General features: G+C 39.5%; 1 protein-coding gene across 1 annotated transcript in view; it reads left to right on the top strand.

Annotated features, from left to right (window-relative positions):
* TXNDC16 (thioredoxin domain containing 16) overlaps window positions 1-19,296 on the top strand; it is a 62,041-nt gene that overhangs the window by 40,278 nt on the left and 2,467 nt on the right. The window contains exons 16-20 of the mRNA XM_087728447.1: window positions 5,607-5,731; window positions 10,137-10,221; window positions 12,168-12,306; window positions 13,472-13,632; window positions 14,866-15,059. Of these exons, the coding sequence (XP_087584573.1) occupies window positions 5,607-5,731; window positions 10,137-10,221; window positions 12,168-12,306; window positions 13,472-13,632; window positions 14,866-15,059 (704 nt within the window). The remainder of the gene's footprint in view (window positions 1-5,606; window positions 5,732-10,136; window positions 10,222-12,167; window positions 12,307-13,471; window positions 13,633-14,865; window positions 15,060-19,296) is intronic.

The following is a 19,296-nucleotide window of genomic DNA, read 5'->3' as shown; positions in this document are numbered from 1 at the left end:
GAAGAACTCAGAAACCGTCAGATACAGTATAGATGGGATGCACCATTCGGCATCATATTTACATTTGATAAGCAAAGGTACCGCCTCAACTCTGTATGGAAAGCCCGAGATTTTTATTATAATATATTGAAGGCTGGACACCCTGCACCATCTGGACCTAGAGAAAGACCACAAGAAGGACAGGATAGACAGCAAACTACACAACCACCAGACAAGATGGAGCATCTCTCTTCTCTAGAAGTGCAAGGTGCTATGGAACCAAGACCTAGCCGCATGACTACTAGACGTATGGAGAAACAAGCTAAGAAGCAACAGTATCAACAATTATCGGCCATCGATCAAGGAACTACAACAACAAATCTGGAAGCAGTGGGAGGAGCTAAACCTAAGGTTAAACAGGCCGTGCAGGAAGCTCTAAAAATGCTTCAACCAACCAAAGATGACAACTAAGATTTTAACATGGAATGTCAACGGACTGAACTCTCCACAGAAGAGGAAGAAAATATTTCATTATCTTAAACAGTTTAAGAACGATGTAATTTGTTTGCAAGAAACTCATATCAAGTCAACTGATCAAAAATATCTGATCAACTCAAAACTTGGTCAACATTTTGCAGCTTCTGCTATGGAAAAGAAGAATGGTATAGTTGTATACTTAAGAAAAGATATGAAAGCTGAATTAATAGAAGCAGATCCCTTCGGAAGATATATTGCTTTAGACTTGATCTTAGAAGGGAAAAAGACATTACTTTTGGGAATTTATGCACCCAATCAACAGCAAGATAGATTCTATAGAAATCTTCATGCTAAATTAGTACAGTGGGACTATAGTTCCTGTATACTATTGGGTGACTGGAATGGAGTGATAGACACTAAGAGAGATAAGAAGATTTCCCGCCTAAATACCAAGATGCGAGCAAAGTTACCCAAATCCTTCTTTGACATTATGGATGATTTTGAATTGAGAGATATCTGGCGAGAAAGAAATGCAGAGGAATATGACTTCACTTTCTTCTCGGACAGGCATCAATCCCTTTCAAGGATTGATTTTATTCTAACTACTAATGATTTGCTTTCTAGGGTCAAGAAAACAAAGATTGCAGCTAGAGTCCTTTCGGACCATAACCCAGTTTGGATGGAGTTGGGAAGGGTAGTGCAGGCAAGAAGGTTTTGGAGACTGAATGAAAATTTATTTAGATATGAAAACTATATTAATGATTGTAAAAAATTACTATCTGAATATTTTGTTTTGAATATGAATAAGGGTACATCTATGGAATTTGTATGGGATGCAAGCAAAGCGTATATGAGAGGAGTTTTGATGAATATAAATAAAACACATAGAAATAAGCAAGGGTTAAAACGAACAGAACTGGAAGAGGAAATTAAGAGAAAAGAGCTGGAGTTAACAAGGAAACCAGACGATACAAAGGTTAAGGAAACTATTAACATATTAAAATCTCAATTTGACATGTTGATCTCTGACCAGGTAGCTACTAATTTATTATATGCAAAACACAATACTTTTTGTAATGCAAACAAACCTGGCAGATGGTTAGCTTATCAGATTAGGAAAAAAAGGAAAACTCGAAATATATCTAAAATGATTTACAGAGGGAAGGAGGTGTTCCAACAGGAAGAGATTCAAAAGGCTTTCTGGGAATTTTTTACAGAACTGTATAAAGGGGATAAAATTAATGGTTTAGACATAGACAAATATTTAGACAAGGAGAAAATACCTTCAGTTAGAGAAGAACACAGGCAAAAATTGAATCAACCAATAACCTCGGGGGAAATCCTGCAGGTAATTAAGCAATTAAAGCCAGGGAAAGCACCAGGTACAGATGGCTTGACAGCGGTTTACTATAAAAACTTACAGTTAGAAATGGTAGAACCTCTTAGAGAATTATTTAATATGATTCAAACGGAAGGTAAAGTCCCTCCATCTTGGAAGACAGCGTTTATATCTTTGATACCCAAAGAAGATCAAGATACTACTCAACCCAAAAATTATAGACCCATTTCATTACTGAATGTAGATTATAAAATTTTTACTAAAATATTAGCAAATAGGTTAATGTTGGTCATTCAACAATTGATACATACGGACCAAACAGGTTTTATACAAGGGAGACAGATGAAAAGTAATGTCAGATTAATTATTAATGCATTAGAATATTTGGGAAAGAACAACCAGATCCCTGCTGCGTTTATATTTTTGGATGCTGAGAAGGCCTTTGATCGAGTTAACTGGCAATTTCTGTTGAAGATATTGCAAAAAATGCAGATAGGAGATAATTTTTTACAGTCAATTAAAGCAATATACCAACAGCAAACAGCACAAATCATAGTCAATGGAAGTTTAACAGACTCTATTCAAATTGGAAAAGGTACAAGACAGGGTTGTCCTTTGTCCCCATTATTGTTTATTATAACTTTGGAAGTATTGTTGAATAAAATACGGGGCTTGGATGGTTTAAAAGGGATCAAGATTAGGCAGCAAGAATATAGAGTCCGCGCTTTTGCGGATGATTTGGTCATAATATTGGAACAACCGCAGGAATCCAGTATGGTTTTAATGAATACGATTAATCAATATGGTCAAGTGTCTGGCTTTAAAATAAACTTAGGAAAAACCAAAACATTAGCTATAAATATGAATATTAAACAAAAGGAAGAATTAGGAGTGATGCTAGGATGTGAGGTAGTTAAAAAAGTCAAATATCTTGGAGTTAACATTTTAACTTCAAATGGGAAGTTATATAAGCATAATTATGAACCACTTTGGCATAGCATACAGACAGAGATGAAAAAATGGGAGAAATTGCACTTATCTTTGCTGGGCAGGATAGCGGCAGTGAAAATGAACATTTTACCAAAATTTTTATTTCTTTTCCAAATGTTACCTATACTTAAAAAAGATGCGAACCTTTTAGAATGGCAGAAGGGTATCAACAAATTTGTGTGGGCAGGAAAGAAGCCGAGGGTAAAGATGAAAATAATGCAAGATGTACGTGAGAGAGGAGGACTGAAACTACCTAATTTAAAACTATATTATGATGCAGTGGTATTATCTGTAATTAGTGATTGGATTCATTTAACCAATGATAGAATATTGAACATTGAGGGACACGATCTGGTATTTGGTTGGCACGCTTACCTGTTATTCAACAAAAAATTGGATAAGAACTTTAAAAGTCATATTTTAAGAAATGCTTTATTGCGGGTTTGGAAGAAATACCAATATAAATTAAATGACAAGATACCCATGTGGGCAATTCCTAGACATGCAATTGAAAATATGAATACAGCACAAAAACAGGACAGATTTACTTACAGACAGCTTCTTACCTCGGAAAGGGGGGTATTACAATTAAAATCTTTAGAGGTATTAAAAGAGGAGAAGGTAATTCAAACATGGTTCCAGTATGGGCAATTACAGGCTAGGTGGAAAATAGATCAAAAAATTGGTTTTATTCAAGTTGAGGATAATCTGTTTAAACAAATAAGAGATCAAAGCTTAATGCATATAAAGAGGATATATAATGTATTAATACAGATGGATTCGGAAACAGAATTAGTTAAAGATTGTATGATAAAATGGGCTCAAAATATTGAGGAACCAATAATGTTGGATACATGGGAAAGAATCTGGGTAAGAAATGTGAAATTTACACAAGCTCAAAATCTGAGAGAAAATTTTTACAAGATGTTCTATAGATGGCATTTAGATCCTAAAAAGTTGGCTTCTATGTATCCGAATGTACAGCCTAAATGTTGGAGATGTGGTTCTCTCGATGCTACATATTATCATATATGGTGGACCTGCCAAAAGGTTAAAGTATTTTGGATAAAAATATGGTGGGTCATGCAAAATGTTTTTAAAAGAAGGATAAAGTTTAGTCCTCAGTTATTTTTACTAGGTATATGTACTGACTTTACAGTGGTAGAGACCAATTTGACTCTGCACCTGATAACTGCAGCAAGACTGTTGGTGGCGCAATATTGGAAGAAGGAAGACTTGCCTACAATTCAAGAATGGACATTGAAAGTAACAAACTTAGCTGAAATGGCTAAAATATCGGCATATCTCAAAGATCATTCAAATGAGAGATATAAACGAGACTGGAAAAAATGGATTGACTATATACAAAATAAATACGGGACTAGGAAATTCCAGTTAGCCTATGCTTAAGATCAGAAATGATTTAAATTGTTTAAAGTTAGTTCAGTAAGAAGAAGCTAAGGTCAATCTAGAATGTTATTAATTTCTTTATTTCTTTTTTCTCAATAGATTTTAGACTGTGTTAGTTAAAATTCTATACCGTGTACGGGTTCTGGGAAGTCGGGGGGGGGGAAGGAGGAGGGGAGGTGGGAGGGTGGAGGGAGGGAGGGGTATACACACAAAAAAAATTGTACTTCAATGTTTTAATGATTGACAAATGATGACATATTTGTGTTTTTTTTTTAAAGAAAAATAAAGAAATTATTCACTAAAAAAAAAAGATTATATAAGGAAAACCATGGAATAGACCAAACCTGGGAAGAAATTTGTAAGGATGTGGATCTGTGGTGGGTTGCCAATTTTTTCACTACCAGTTCGGGCTCGTTTGCATGCGCAGAAGCATCCGGGCGGGTGGGAGGAGCCTCCCGGCCCCACTACTACTGGTTCAGCCAAACTAGAAGCAACTCACCACTGATGTGGATAACCCTTGAGGGAAGAACTGGCTAGGAAGTAGTTGAGAAATGTGAGATTCAAACTCTTGCATTTTTGGGGGTGGTTGGTTCTTTCTTATATTTGTCTCTCACATTTTTTTCCCAAGACTTCAAGGTGGACCCCTAAATTGTACCCGCATAATAACAATCCTGTGAGGAAGTAGATGTAGCAATAATGTAGGCCCAATGCAGTGGTGGGTTCTGGATCCCGTTCCAACTGGTATGGTTGGAATGGGCCCGGTGGCGTCCACATGGATGTACGCAGCCCGCACATGTGTCTTAGCACCTCTGCAAGCCTCTGTGACGCTCCAGCTGCTCAGTGGAGTGTCGCACAGGCGCTGTATGCGCTGTGCACATGCGCGGAAGCCCCAAAGACTTAAAAGACCGGTAAGGAGCTTAGGTGGGCGGATGGGCCCTCTGGAGCACTGTACTGGAATGGTATCCAGTGCTCCGGGCAGGCTCCGGTACGCCCATACCAGGGCATACCGCCTGCAACCCACCTCTGACCCAATGCCACCGAGAGAGTTTTATGTTTAAATGGAAAGTCAAACCTGAATTTCCTTGACCCAAACTTCACACCTTAAATACTGTGTTATGTGGGCTTTCAGTAAGAAGAATTTAGAAAGCCTGAATCTGAGGTAGCTTTGCCTCTGCATTTCACAGCTGAAGCAAACATATACAGTTTACAGGTGCCATTCAGATTAGATGAAAGAACAAGATGTGCATCATACATTTCTCTATGACACTGAAATTGTTTTGGAAAAATGCTGATGACGTGGGAGATGCTGGAAATGGAGTTGTCCTAGGAAATAGAATTCTGCGAAAGCAAAATAAAATAAAACTGTCCCTTGTAAATCGGCCTGAAGTCTGGTTTCAATTTACATCTTTAGAAGCAGAAATTCTTGCCCAGTGAGATTGATGACCCCTGAAGAAATAGAAGAATATTTAACTGACAAAACCTCACCACACCACACGGTTTCTGTACTGGGAATATTTGACTCAAGCATGAGTGAAGGTAAATCCATTGCCTGGTTATTTCAAACATCATTGCAAAACACAATGTTACTGAAAGTAATAATACTTTTTAATTGCCTTGTGATTGTAGAATAAAATTTATGTTGGGATCTTTCACAACAACCCATTAGACAGGGCACTGGCTGTATTACACAAGATTATTGCTTCACTTTGGGAGCCAAATTCAGGGGGGAGGATGATTTTTTCCCCTCTCTTATAATACTAGAATTTGGATTGCCCAGGGAGATAAGAGGGCAGAGAATCAAGAATGGATTTATTTAAAAAGTATGTAAACACTCTTCAGAGAATTTTATTTGTTAGAAACAAGCACTACATTTCTCCTTTTATCTCTCCTCTCTCTCACACATAGACAAACACAAAATGCAGATGTTATTTGGGATATATTGGAAAAAACCTGGGGGGCAGGTACCAGATGTTCTTCGTCCTGGAAAACCTGAAATTGCTCATGTTCCACTTTTTATTTTATTGGGTTTTTTTCCTGTTACTTTCTCAGTATACAGGTCGACAACAGGTAGTCCTTGGGTTGTGACAAGTGGGACATAAAATTCTTTCATTAAGCAATGCAGTTGGAAAGTGATGTCATGTGACTAAGCTGCTTAGCAACAGAAACTTTGGCAATCCCAATTGTAGCTGTTAAATGAAACCATTCTTATATGAAAGTGAGGATTTCATGTGATTGCAACCTCTGACTTCCTACTGACTTTCCCATTGATTTTGCTTAGGGAAAGCCAGCAGGGAATGTCAGAATTCAGGATCCTATGACTCTGGGGATTTCACAATACCTGGGATTCTGAGGTTCTGTCCCCTCATTATAGCTTTGAATAGTTTGTTGTAAACTGAGGACAACCTCTAAGACATTCCTTCAATTTCTCCAACCTGATTCCATTAGAAGCATTGAAATGGCCGCTCCCAAAATTTGGAAGATTTGCCTACTATTCAAGAATGGACATTGAAAGTAACAAACCTAGCCGAGATGGCCAAAATATCTGCATATCTTAAGGACCATTCAAACGAGAGATATAGACTGGAGTGGAAAAGATGGATTGACTATACTCAAAACAAATATGGGACTAGGAAATTCCAGATAGCTTATGATTAGAGATCAGGATTTATAAATTATCTAGAGTTAGTCCAGCAAGGAGGAGCTAGAGTTCAATGGAAATACGTTGTTAACTATTTTTTTTAAACTGTACCTTAGATTCTCTTTGTTAAAGATTTATACCCTGTATTGGTTCTTGGAAGTCGGGGGGAGGGGGAAGTTTGGGAGGGTGGGGGGTGTGGGAACTAAACACTTGTAAAAGTTTGTGGTTTTTTTTCAAAAATGTTCAATTTAAAAAAAAAAGGAAGTATTTGGGTCCAGAAAATGGTTAATTTAGATTGAATTTAATTAAACTAAGATAAACTTAAATTTTTACTCCCAAAGTTTTTAATACTTTTCCCCTTCTGTCACATTAAAATTAATTTAGCAGTAATTTTGGAAGGTTCCTTTCAACCACATCCCAAGAACTACATTATATGTTTTAACATTCCTGCTTTTTCAAGTTTCATGTTTGCTTAGGCCAATAGGGGGCAGCAGCATATCTGTACTTGGCTCCAGATTCTGTTGCCTGTTGAATTGATGGCTGGGTGAAACCCTGACTTTTATATGGAGATAAACAAATCAGCTTCTGCAGGAAATTGAGTTGAGATTGTCAGATAATTGCCAACAATTTGTTTTCATCGCTTTTGATAATGAACTTCAAAATTTTACTATATTTTTTATATGTTATTAAGGGTGGCGCAAAGAAAGAAGCGAGAAAAAACTGATATATAACTATTTCAGTTGTTCAAGACTCAGAGATTGGTAAACAGAAAGATCTAGAGTGTGTCAAAAAGCCCAAAGCCAAATGTTAAACTGATGGATTTAATACAAAGGGCTATTTTCTGAGCATAAGGCACTGTTATTACATGTCAAGCCAGTCCCTTCATTTAGCACAGGAAAATCTATCATGACTAGCATTTTTACTGTCCACAATCTGGCAGATGGACCTTTATTATCAACTGTTTGCTTGATCCATTTTATTGACGAAATCTGCCTCGTGCTCCAAACTGCTCTTTGCAATCAGACTCTCATTCAGACAGTTGATAAGGGCTCACAAAGTCAGAAAGACCTGCCTTGCCAGCATCCCATCTCCTGTCAAAGTGACTCCAGAGGCAGCTGAGGGGGAGTAGCGTCTCCTTTGCTTCCTATTGTCTGTCCCCCATCTTAGGTGACCTCAGATGCAACGTGGGCCTGAGGTAAAATGGTTGTCCAAGCAAAATGGTGCTTTTCCAATAGAAGCATGAGTGTTCCACAGCTACTGCCTACCCTTCAATCTTTCTTACATTTCTGAGGAGCATTTTGGAGCAATTGTTCTATAAGGTTTTGTTCACCTTTTAAGAAGAATGAATATATACCGAATAATTGAATCGGGAGGCTCTCACAACAGTCACTCGAGCCCTTGTGATCTCTAGGCTGGAATACTGCAATGTGCTCTACATGGGGCTGCCCTTGAAGTGCATCCGGCGGCTGCAGTTAGTTCAGAATGCGGCCGCGCGAGTGATAGTGGGCGCACCGCGGTTCGCCCACATAACACCCATCCTCCGCGAGCTGCACTGGCTACCTGTTGATCTCCGGGTGCGCTTCAGGGTCCTGTTGACCACCTTTAAAGCCCTTCATGGTAGTGGATCTGAGTACTTGAGAGACCGCCTTCTGCCAATTACCTCCCTCCGACCGATAAGATCGCACAGACTGGGCCTCCTCCGAATCCCATCCGCCAGTCAATGCCGACTGGCGACTACACGGAGGAGAGCCTTTTCTGTTGCAGCTCCGACCCTGTGGAACGATCTCCCCGTTGAGATACGCACCCTCACCACCGTCCAGGCCTTCCGCGTAGCCCTTAAGACCTGGCTATCCCAACAGGCCTGGGGATAAGTCTCTAATTTGCCCCACCCGAGTGTTGAATGCTGAATGCAAGTTGTGTTTTTATTACATTATTTATTTTGTTCACATATTGTTTGTTTTGAATTGCACCCCCTCCCTAATGATTGTAAGCCGCCCTGAGTCCCCTCAGGGAAAAGGGCGGCCTATAAATCCAAATAAACTAAACTAAACTAAACTAATAATTAGGATAGGATAGGATAATTTGGGAAATTATATTCAACCATTTGTCTGAAATGATTTAGGGCAGGGGTGTCAAACTTGCGTCGTCACGAGACGTTTTGCGACTCCCCCCCCTTTGCTAAACTGGGCATGGGCGTGGCCAATGCATGACGCATCTGGCTTGCAGGCCGCAAATTTGACAGCCCTGGTTTAGGGTCTCCTGCTTGAGCAGGCGGTTGGACTAAACACCTCCAAAGTCCCTTCCTGCTCTATTCTAATCCTTTTCTTTTATAGGAAAAGCCAAGAGCAACTGAATTTACTCATTGGTGTTTTCCAGAGATTTTGTAGCCCTGTATATTTTCCATTGTAAAGAGTAAGAAGCTGTTAAAATCCAAATATCCAAACATAATATGAAAATCAGATTCTCTAGAAGGAACTTCGGCACTGGATGCTGATGCTGTCCATCTTTCAAGAGGGCCAATCTTTTGAGCCCTGAGGGCTGGCCTTATTGGTTAGAGAATGACCAATCCTAGGGTAAAAGCTCAGTACTAAGCCTACAAGTGCATCAGCAAGTAATGCAATTTGTACAATGAAAATTTCACGCGGTACTCTTGTTAGTACAATTTTTGCACATTGGTGATAAAATTTACATAAAGGAACTTCTGATAATATAAATCAATCTTGGAGTTACATTTTTCTTAAGTGCTATTGAAGAAATTTCATTTTCCATATTTGTTTCAGTGGGCTGTTTTTGTTCAGGTTTTCATATATTGACTATAAACAGTTTTTCATATATTGGGTTTATTTATTTATTTTGTTTAGTGTCTGGCATGTGTTCGCCAGGGATGGCTGCCTCTCTGAAAGGAATTTTTTCAGGCGGTGTTATCTTACCCATGGGATGCCAGAAGGCCAGTAGGCAATCGGGGGGTGGGGGGGGCACCTTTCCTATCCCTACGCGATTTATTCGCTCATGGGAATCAAACCGCTGAGCTCCCGACCTCAGCGGAGCACAAGCTCAGCATCTTATCACGTGAGCCATCTAACCCCTATGTATTGGTTTTATAAATTGAGTAAACAAATAAGTAAAGTATTTATAAAATAGCCTTGGAATTCTTTGCAGTTGAAAGCAATACTGTATGATATACACTTGGTTCATTTACTGCTTATGTCTCTGCATGTCTGATTGAAGTTGATAAAATTTAGCCAGGGGCTAGAAAAGAAATTTGGTCATTATGTTACATTTAAGGCTGCTTTGTTTTGTCAGCAAGAGAGGCTTTTATTGAAGCGGGAAGAATCCTAAATGGATATGTCACAACAGGGATCTACTATGAAGAGGATGCTACAGTTCTGTATGTTGCTTTTTTCCTTGCTTAAATCACATAATGAACCAATTGGCTGATTTTGTATTTAAGGGCTGGGGGAGATCTAGACAGAATTCTTCCTTTTCTTTGCTGATGGGGATCTGTTTCTAATTGTCAGCATCTTTCTAAAGCAGAGTTCCTTTACCTGAGGTCCATAGAACCCTTGGAGATCCATAGATAGTTTTAAAGGGTTCATGAACTTGGATGGGAAAAAAATGTTTTCATTAACCTCTAGCTGAAATTTATCTTTTCATTCATTAATCTACATAGGCAAGAAAGTAATGTATGGCCTCTAAATTCCACAAATGTTTAATTCTTGTCATCTAAAATTATGGTTAATATTTTGTTATTGATTGAACAGTTTAATGAAAAAGCACACATAAATATTTTCTTAACTGTATTTGAGAATAATTAAATTTTCTTTGTAAGTTATACGTACTGTGTATACTACTATATATACTTGGGTTTTGCAAGTAAATTCATTTTAATGCACATTGGTTGCAATAGATTCTCAAATGGGTCTCTGGCATAAAAAGATTAGGAAGCCCTTTTCTAAAGAGAGACTTGAATAACTGAATGCGGTTCACAAAGCTGTTGATTAATGGGACAGCAGATTTGTGTGTGATTCTAAGGAATGCTGTTTTTTCAGGGCTGTTCCAGCTTCTGCTGTTTGTATTTGTCTGTCTTTTCATTTTTGTATTTCCCCTATTTAGTTTGTTAGCCGCCCTGAGTCCCCTCGGGGAATAGGGCGGCATACAAGTTCAATAAAACTAAACTAAACTAACTAAACTTCTCCCTCAGGAAAAATGCTGTGCGTTTGCTAAGATGACACTTTCAGGACTGTATATCATCAAGGAAATCTAGTATGAGATAGTCCTCATGTCAGAGTTTGTTGCAGAAAAATCAAATCTAGAAAGCGCACACAGATAACTGATCCAGCTGGATTTATTAACTTCTTTATATACATAATAACAGATGAATAAATGTACAATACCAATAGTAGATTCTTTCAATGTGGTAGAAGTTACAAGCAGAACACAAGCAGGAGAGAACAGTTTCATTTCATAGTTCAGAGCACACAGAGTAGTTTCAGTTTCGATTTTCAATAGCAATAGCAGTAGACTTATATACCGCTTCATAGGGCTTTCAGCCCTCTCTAAGCGGTTTACAGAGAGTCAGCATATTGCCCCCAACAATCTGGGTCCTCATTTTACCCACCTCAGAAGGATGGAAGGCTGAGTCAACTCTGAGCCGGTGAGATTTGAACCGCTGAACTGCTGATCTAGCAGTAGCCTGCAGTGCTGCATTTAACCACTGCGCCACCTCGGCTCTTCAGCAGAGACTCAGATCTGTTTAAGCTCCCATTGGCTGACTTAGTTGCTATGCCTATTCATTGGCTGACCTTGTTACCCATGTCTCTCCCAGTCATGAATATTCTAACCCCTCGACCACAATTGAGCTCAAAATTTATGTTGCTAAATGGGACATCTGTTAAGTGAATTTTGCCCCATTTTACAGCCTTTCTTGCCAGAGTTGTTAAAGTGAATCATTGCCGTTGTTAAATTAGTAACACCGTTGTTAAGTGAATCTGGCTTCCCCATTGACTTTGCTGGTCAGAAGGTCACAAAAGATCATCACAACTGTCAGAAATACGAGTCATTTGCCAAACATCTGGATTTTGATCACTTGACACTGGCATGCTGCAATGATCATAAGTGTGGAAAATGGTCACATCAAACAGTCACTAAATGAACCGTTGTAAGTGAAGGACTACCTATATTGTATTCATATGCATATGCATACAGTTTTAATTTGATGATCAGTTCAGTTTAACTAAGGCTTCTCTAATGATTTTGCTAAGATTCCTCAATTAGATAATGAAAAAGCAATTTTGGTAGATCTTTGAAATATATATTTGTGTTTTTCTTTCTCAGCGCTCATAAATATAATGTAGCTCTTCCAGCGCTTCTGTTTGCTAAGCCGTCAACTCAGCAAAGGAATGCCTTCCAACTCTCGCAGTATAACACACAAGACATTGTTAAAGTAATCCGTCATGCATTGTTGGAGACATTTGTGAGCATAATTTCTACTTCTAATTTTTTATTTATTTAGAGACAGTCTCTAATAAGAAGCATCTGGGTGTCTTGATTCTAGCAAGAAAATTAACTGTCAGGCCTGGAAGCCATCTTTGCATTGGACCTTCAGGCTTGCCACATTTAATGCTGTGGGAAAATGGGAGGGGGGATTATATGAAGTATGGGAGATACACTATATTGCCAAAAGTATTCGCTCACCCATCTAAATAATCAGAATCAGGTGTTCCCATCACTTCCATGGCCACAGGTGTATAAAATCAAGTACCTAGGCATGCAGACTGTTTTTACAAACATTTGTGAAAAAATGGGTCGCTCTCAGGAGCTCAATGAATTCCAACATGGAACTGTGATAGGATGCCACCTGTGCAACAAATCCAGTCGTGAAATTTCCTTGCTCCTAAATATTCCACAGTCAACTGTATTATAAGAACGTGGAAGTGTTTGGGAACGACAGCAACTCAGCCACGAAGTGGTAGGCCACGTAAACTCGTCCAACATCAGTGTGTGACCTCACAAATGTGCTTCTAGAAGAATGGTCAAAAATTCCCATAAACACACTCCTGAACCTTGTGGACAGCCTTCCCAGAAGAATTGAAGCTGTTATAGCTGCAAAGGGTGGACTGACATCATATTGAACCCTATGGATTAGGAATGGGATGTCACTTACAATAAGTTCATATGCGAGTAAAGGCAGGTGAGCGAATACTTTTGGCAATATAGTGTATATAGTCTAAATAACATTCCTTTCTCACAGAGTCAAGGATGTCTTGCCCCTGCACCTAGAGTTGAGGTGACTGGGAGGTATTTCCAATTGGAACAGTGCCTGATTGGATCATGTGATTTATATGTGGGTGCTGGGTAGGAACTTGGACTTTCATTTGGGTGGGGAAAACCTGGAAGCTTTCAGATTCGGGTTTTCCCAGGTGTGCCAATATGACATTTCTAATAAAATGGAACTTTGAGGAACTTCAAGCCTCAAAGTCTTCTTTCATTGTGGGTGTTACTTGGAACCCTGACATTAAGCCCAATTGGTTAAAGAGTCTCCTGGGCACACAGTTACTAGAACTGAAGGCGGCCTCTTTGAATGTAGAACGGCTGGAGCATTTTTTCCATTATTACATTTGAGCTTTTCTTTGTTGCAGCCAGAAATCACCGTGGAAAACCTGCCTGATTACTTCCAGATGAAGAAACCTTTGCTCATTTTGTTCAGTGACGGGATCCCTGGGGAAAAGGAAGTAGAGGAAATGAAGCATGTGGCTGTTGGCGAGGACCACAAAAGCTTTATTACTTGCTGGCTAAACCTGTAAGCCTGCAGAACACCCACACTGACCTCAGTTTGGGGATAGAATTTACAATATGTGGACCTTCCCCATTGGTTTGAACGTATTGGAGGCGAATAAACCAACATGAATTTTGTGCTAGGAAATCTGAGGAGGCATTGTAAACCTTGTAGGTTCAAACGGTCTCTGAATGAGTGGTTGTTAATTGAGGACAACCTGTGGTTAGCAAATCCTTTAGGTTAAGATTTAGCACTGTGATTTAAGAAAGTTCTTTAGATATCCTAAATCATATTTCCCAACCTTGGCCGCTTTGAGATGTGTGGCCTTCAATTCCCATAATTCCCCAGTTCTCAACGTTGGGATTTGAAGTCCATACATGTTAAAGTTTCCAAAGTTGGGAAACACTGCTGTAAACATGACTTACCATATTTTTCAGAGTATAAGACACACCTTTTTCCCTCAAAAAAGAGGGTGAAAATCTGGGTGTGTCTTATACTCTGAATATTGTACAGTGTACAATATTTTTGGCCTCCTGAAACCCCACCCCTTCACCAAAATGGGTGTGCGTAGCATTTAGGAGGCTTCCAGAGTGCTCCTGGGGGGCTGGGGAGGGCAGAAATGAACGAAAAACAGGCTGTTTTTGCTCAATCCCCCCCCCATCCCCAGGAACACTCTATAAGCCTCCTAAAGGCTATGCATGCCCTTTTTTTGACAAAAAACGGTCCCGTTTTGGCGAAAAACAGGCTGTTTTTAGGAGGTCTGCAGAGTGCAAAAACTCTAAATTTGCCTCTTCAAAATCTTGGTGCATCTTCTACTCCAGTGAGTCTTATACTCTGAAAAATATGGTAAATGAGAAAGATGACATTATATGGTTAACAGTCATAATAACAAAGGACCCCAAAACAAAATTAACAGCCAAAATAAAGATATTAGATTTAAAACTGTAAAGCTCCTTAGGCTAAATAAGTTCATATAAAAGACTTGAGTGAACAGAAATAAAGTTACTTAGCACCAACAAGAATTCAGATGTGATACCAGGAAAGTCTGTTGTGCAGCCAAAATAGCATTGCTAAAAACCAGAGATAAAAAAGTAAGTTCTGACTAAATTTATTGGCAAGTGAGCCTAATGGAGCCACCTCCTAACCGTATTTTGCCTCTTCTGATATGCTTGCATTCAGAAGAATGATAACTTATCTGTAATCATTTCTTTTAGCATTGATTGATTTTTATGTGTGTGTTTGCTCTTCTTAACCCAGGAAGAATACACCTGTAGGCAGAAGTATTCTGAAAGCTTATTTTGGAAACTCTGTTGTCCCTGTGCCTCTCCTCCTCTGGATCAGCCTTCATTCTGGAGGCCATGTCTTTGTTTTTCCATCAGACCAGTCCATTTCTGAAAGAAATATTCTTGCTTGGATTGAAAAACTAAAGACCAAACAAGAAGCACCAAGAGGTAAGTAATCAGGGACAATTGATCAAACCTGCTTTCATTTTTGGTTCAGTTTGTTTTCACTGTTTCAGGTTAAAAAAAAAATTGAACTTGTAAAGCTCAGTTATGATGGTAAGTCATGTAAGGCTTTATAGGCTAAAACCAGCATTGGCCAAACTGATGCATTCTGAAGCAAATGCAGCTTCCAGATGATTTGAAGGGCAGCCCCAAGTAAATATTGCAATACCCTAAACACCAAGTGATCGTGAGAAGTACAATGAATGAAACCATGTCATGTGCATTGATTCTTGCTTTGATTTCAAGTGGCTGAAAAAACCTACAGAGCCCTTCAGTCCCCTTGCTCATCCTTTATTTAGAAATTGTAGATACATAACAGGATGCCAGTTGACCACAGTGCTTTAGAACAACTAAAATTGAAAGCAAGTTAACCACAAACTGTTGTTAGCAGAAATGCTTGCATCTGGGTGGGAAGAAAATGATCTGTACAGATAAGAGCAGGAAGGGATTATGAAAGAAGACAAAGGTTAGCTACAGATAGAGAGAATGGTGTGAAGGATCCAATTAGAGGGAGAAACAGCCAAGTGGACACCATAGGAAATTTCTGAGCTTTGTAAAGAAAAAGAACACACTTCAAAGGATGTGGAAGTGATATTGTTTCCTGGTAGTGGGTTGGAGTCTTTGGTTCTCAATACATGCTGGGAAGAAATTGAATCCACGGATAATGAGAGCCAAGCAACTACCCCCCCCCTCCCGGAAAAATCTTCGCTAAGAATTTTCTCTTGTTACTGCTTCCTTCCCCTTCCCTTCCTCATTCTCCCTTTTTTTAATCTTGTAATTCAAAGATGTTCTTATTTTCATTATCCTCACCATAAGAATATGTACATCCCTGAATGAACAGCTTCATTTTCATTTGAGGCATCTTCTGTTTTTAAACGTGGAATGGAGTTAGAATATTTTAACGTCGTCGGGGGTTAGAAAATTGACCGCTTTAAGAAAAAAGCGAAAAAGCGAGCAGTTGGGTTCAAGCTGGAAAGGTAAACCTTGCTTAACAGTCACTTCATAGGATACCCTAGATCAGGGATCTCTAACCTTGGCAACTTTAAGACTTGTGGACTTCAACTTGAAGCTTTGCTGGCTGAGGAATTCTGGGAATTGAAGTCCACAAATCTTAAAGCTGCCAAGGTTGGAGACCTCTGCCCAAGATTACTTTTTCTGCTTAGGGAATTAAGTTGTTCTTGCAAGTAATTTGACCCATGATTTGGCATGACTGATATTTCTGAAATTTTTAATATCAACTAATTGTTCTTTAGTTGTGGATCTAAGTCAGTTTACCAATATGAACATAGATTTTCACAGAAAAATCCAACTTCTCACTAGGTGGAAGATATAATCAGCCTCTAGAAATGATAGGGGGCAATTGGGGGGAGGGCAGAGGTATTACTCATTTATTAATTTTACACGCCATCCATCCTGTCAGCAACCTGGAGGCATACCTTTTGGGTGAAATTCAAAGTTTTTTACTACTGGTTCTGTTTGCTTGGTGGGCATGGCAGGGGAAGGATACTGCAAAATCTCTATTCCCATCCCACTCCAGGGGATGGATACTGCAAAATCTCCATTTCCACCCCACTCTGGGGCCAGCCAGAGGTGGCATTTGCTGGTTCTCAGAACTACTCAAAATTTATGCTACAGGTTCATTCTCCAGAACCTGCTGCATTTCACCCCTGTTTTGTATGGCAATCTCCATGTTATGGATATGGATCATACCCCCTGATAAATTTCAAACATTTTAAATTTCAAACATTTATTTTATCTCCAATTGCCTGTCGACTCTCTCTGTCCTGGCAATATAATAAATAAAGCACACTTTTGCAACTTATAGCATGCTTCTGTAATTCTGATGACAAAAACATCATTGCAGATAGATATAATAATAATTTGCTAAATTATTATATGCTACCCAATTCCCAATGACTCTGGGTTGCTTACAATTGTTAAAACATTTTTTTAAACGATACAGCAAACACAAAACACTACAAGCCAAAGAAACAACAATGGCAAGGAAAATAAGCCCAGAGGGGGACAGAAGGAGGGGTGGAGGGATATCAGTAATTCTCTCCAAAGCCCTGGGCAGAGGGCCAGATCTTTAAGGTCCTTTGAAATGTCAGCAGGGTGGAAGCCATTTAGATCTCTGGTGAACCTCATCTCTGGGGGAACGAAAGATTGGTGATTCCACCAAGAAGGCACACATCTAGGATCTCAATAGAACTTGGAGTGCACCAACCCTGCCAGATGAAACTATGGACAGATATTACGGAAAACAGGTGGTCTATCAACTAACTAGGCCAGTGGTGAAATTCAATTTTTTTTTACTACCGGTTCTGTGGCCGTGGCTTGGTGGGCATGGCAGAGGAAGGATACTGCAAAATCTCCATTCCCACCCCACTCCAGGGGGAAGGATACTGCAAAAACCTCATTCCCTCCCCACTCCTGGGGGGAAGGATATTGCAAAATCTCCATTCCCACACAAGGTGGTATTCAGCAGGTTCTGACCAGTTCTGGAGAACCAGTAGCAGAAATTTTGAGTAGTTCAGAAAACCAGTAAATACCACCTCTGACTGGCCCTGCCCCCATCTATTCTCAATACCAGGAAAGATTCTGGAAAAGATAATCAAGCAACAAATTAGCGAACACCTAGAAGCAAACAAAAGACAACATGGGTTTGTCAAAAACAGATCATGCCAGAATAATCTTATTGCATTCTTTGACAATGTGACAAAATTCCTGGACCAGAGGAATACCGTCAATATAGTTTACTTGGACTTCAGTAAGGCATTTGATAAGGTAGATAATAACCTACTACTAGATAAAGTAGAAGAATGTGGGTTAGACAGCATCACCACCAGATGGATTTGTAACTGGCTAACCAACCGCACACAACGTGTAGTCCTCAATGGAACTGCATCTTCATGTAGGGAAGTATGCAGTGGAGTACCCCAAGGCTCTGTTTTGGGCCCAGTACTCTTCAACATCTTCATCAATGATTTGGATGAGGGAATAAATGGGGAACTCATCAAATTTGCAGATGACACCAAGCTGGCAGGAATAGCCAACATTCCAGAAGATAGGCTAAAGATACAAAAGGATCTTGACAAACTTAAATATTGGGCACTATCTAATAAACTGAAATTCAACAATGAAAAGAGTAAGGTTCTACATTTAGGCAACAAAAGCAAAATGCACAGGTACAGTATAGGTGATACCTTGCTCAACAGTATTAACTGTGAAAGGGATCTTGGAGTCCTAGTGGACAACCATTTAAATATGAGCCTGCAGTGTGCAGCAGCTGCCAAAAAAGCCAACACAGTTCTAGGCTGCCTAAACAGAGGGATAGAATCAAGATCACGTGAAGTGTTAATACCACTTTATAATGCCTTGGTAAAGCCACACTTGGAATACTTCATTCAGTTTTGGTCACCACAATGTAGAAAAGATGTGGAGACTCTAGAAAGAGTGCAGAGAAGAGCAACAAAGATGATTAGGGGACTGGAGATTAAAACATATGAAGAACGGTTGCAGGAACTGGGTATGTCTAGTTAATAGAAAGAAGGAGTAGGGGAGACATGATAGCAGTGTTCCAATATCTCAGGAGTTGGCACAAAGAAGAGGGAGTCAAACTATTTTCCAAGGCACCTGAGGGTAGAACAAGAAGCAATAGGTGGAAACTAATCAAGGAGAGAAGCAACTTAGAACTGAGGAGAAATTTCCTGACAGTTAGAACAATTAATCAGTGGAACAGCTTACCTCCAGAAGTTGTGAATGCCCCAACACTGGAAGTCTTTAACAAGATGTTGGACAGTCATTTGTCTGGAATGGTGTAGGGTTTCCTGCCTAGGCAGGGGGTTGGACTAGAAGACCTCCAAGGTCCCTTCCAACTCTGCTATTGTATTGTATTGCATTGTATTTTACAGTATCCTTCCCCTGCCACACCCACCAAGCCACGTCCACAGAAGAGGTAGTAAAAATGTTTGAATCCCACCACTGATTCCCGCCCACTCTGGGGCCAGCCAGAGGTGGTATTTGTCAGTTCTCTGAACTACTCAAAATTTCCACTATCAGTTCTCCAGATCCTGCTGAATTTCACCTCTGAACTAGGCTCTGTAGAGCTTTATTGGTAGCAACCAGCATCTTGAATCACACCCAAAAGCAAACTGATTACCAGTGCAGCTTGTGAAGCAAA

Source organism: Thamnophis sirtalis, unplaced genomic scaffold (assembly GCF_051295495.1).
Source record: "Thamnophis sirtalis isolate CommonGarterSnake01/CBP01778 unplaced genomic scaffold, rThaSir2_p1.2 scaffold_1, whole genome shotgun sequence".
NCBI classification, from domain to species: Eukaryota; Metazoa; Chordata; class Lepidosauria; order Squamata; family Natricidae; genus Thamnophis; species Thamnophis sirtalis.
This window is presented reverse-complemented; position numbering and strand designations above follow the sequence as displayed.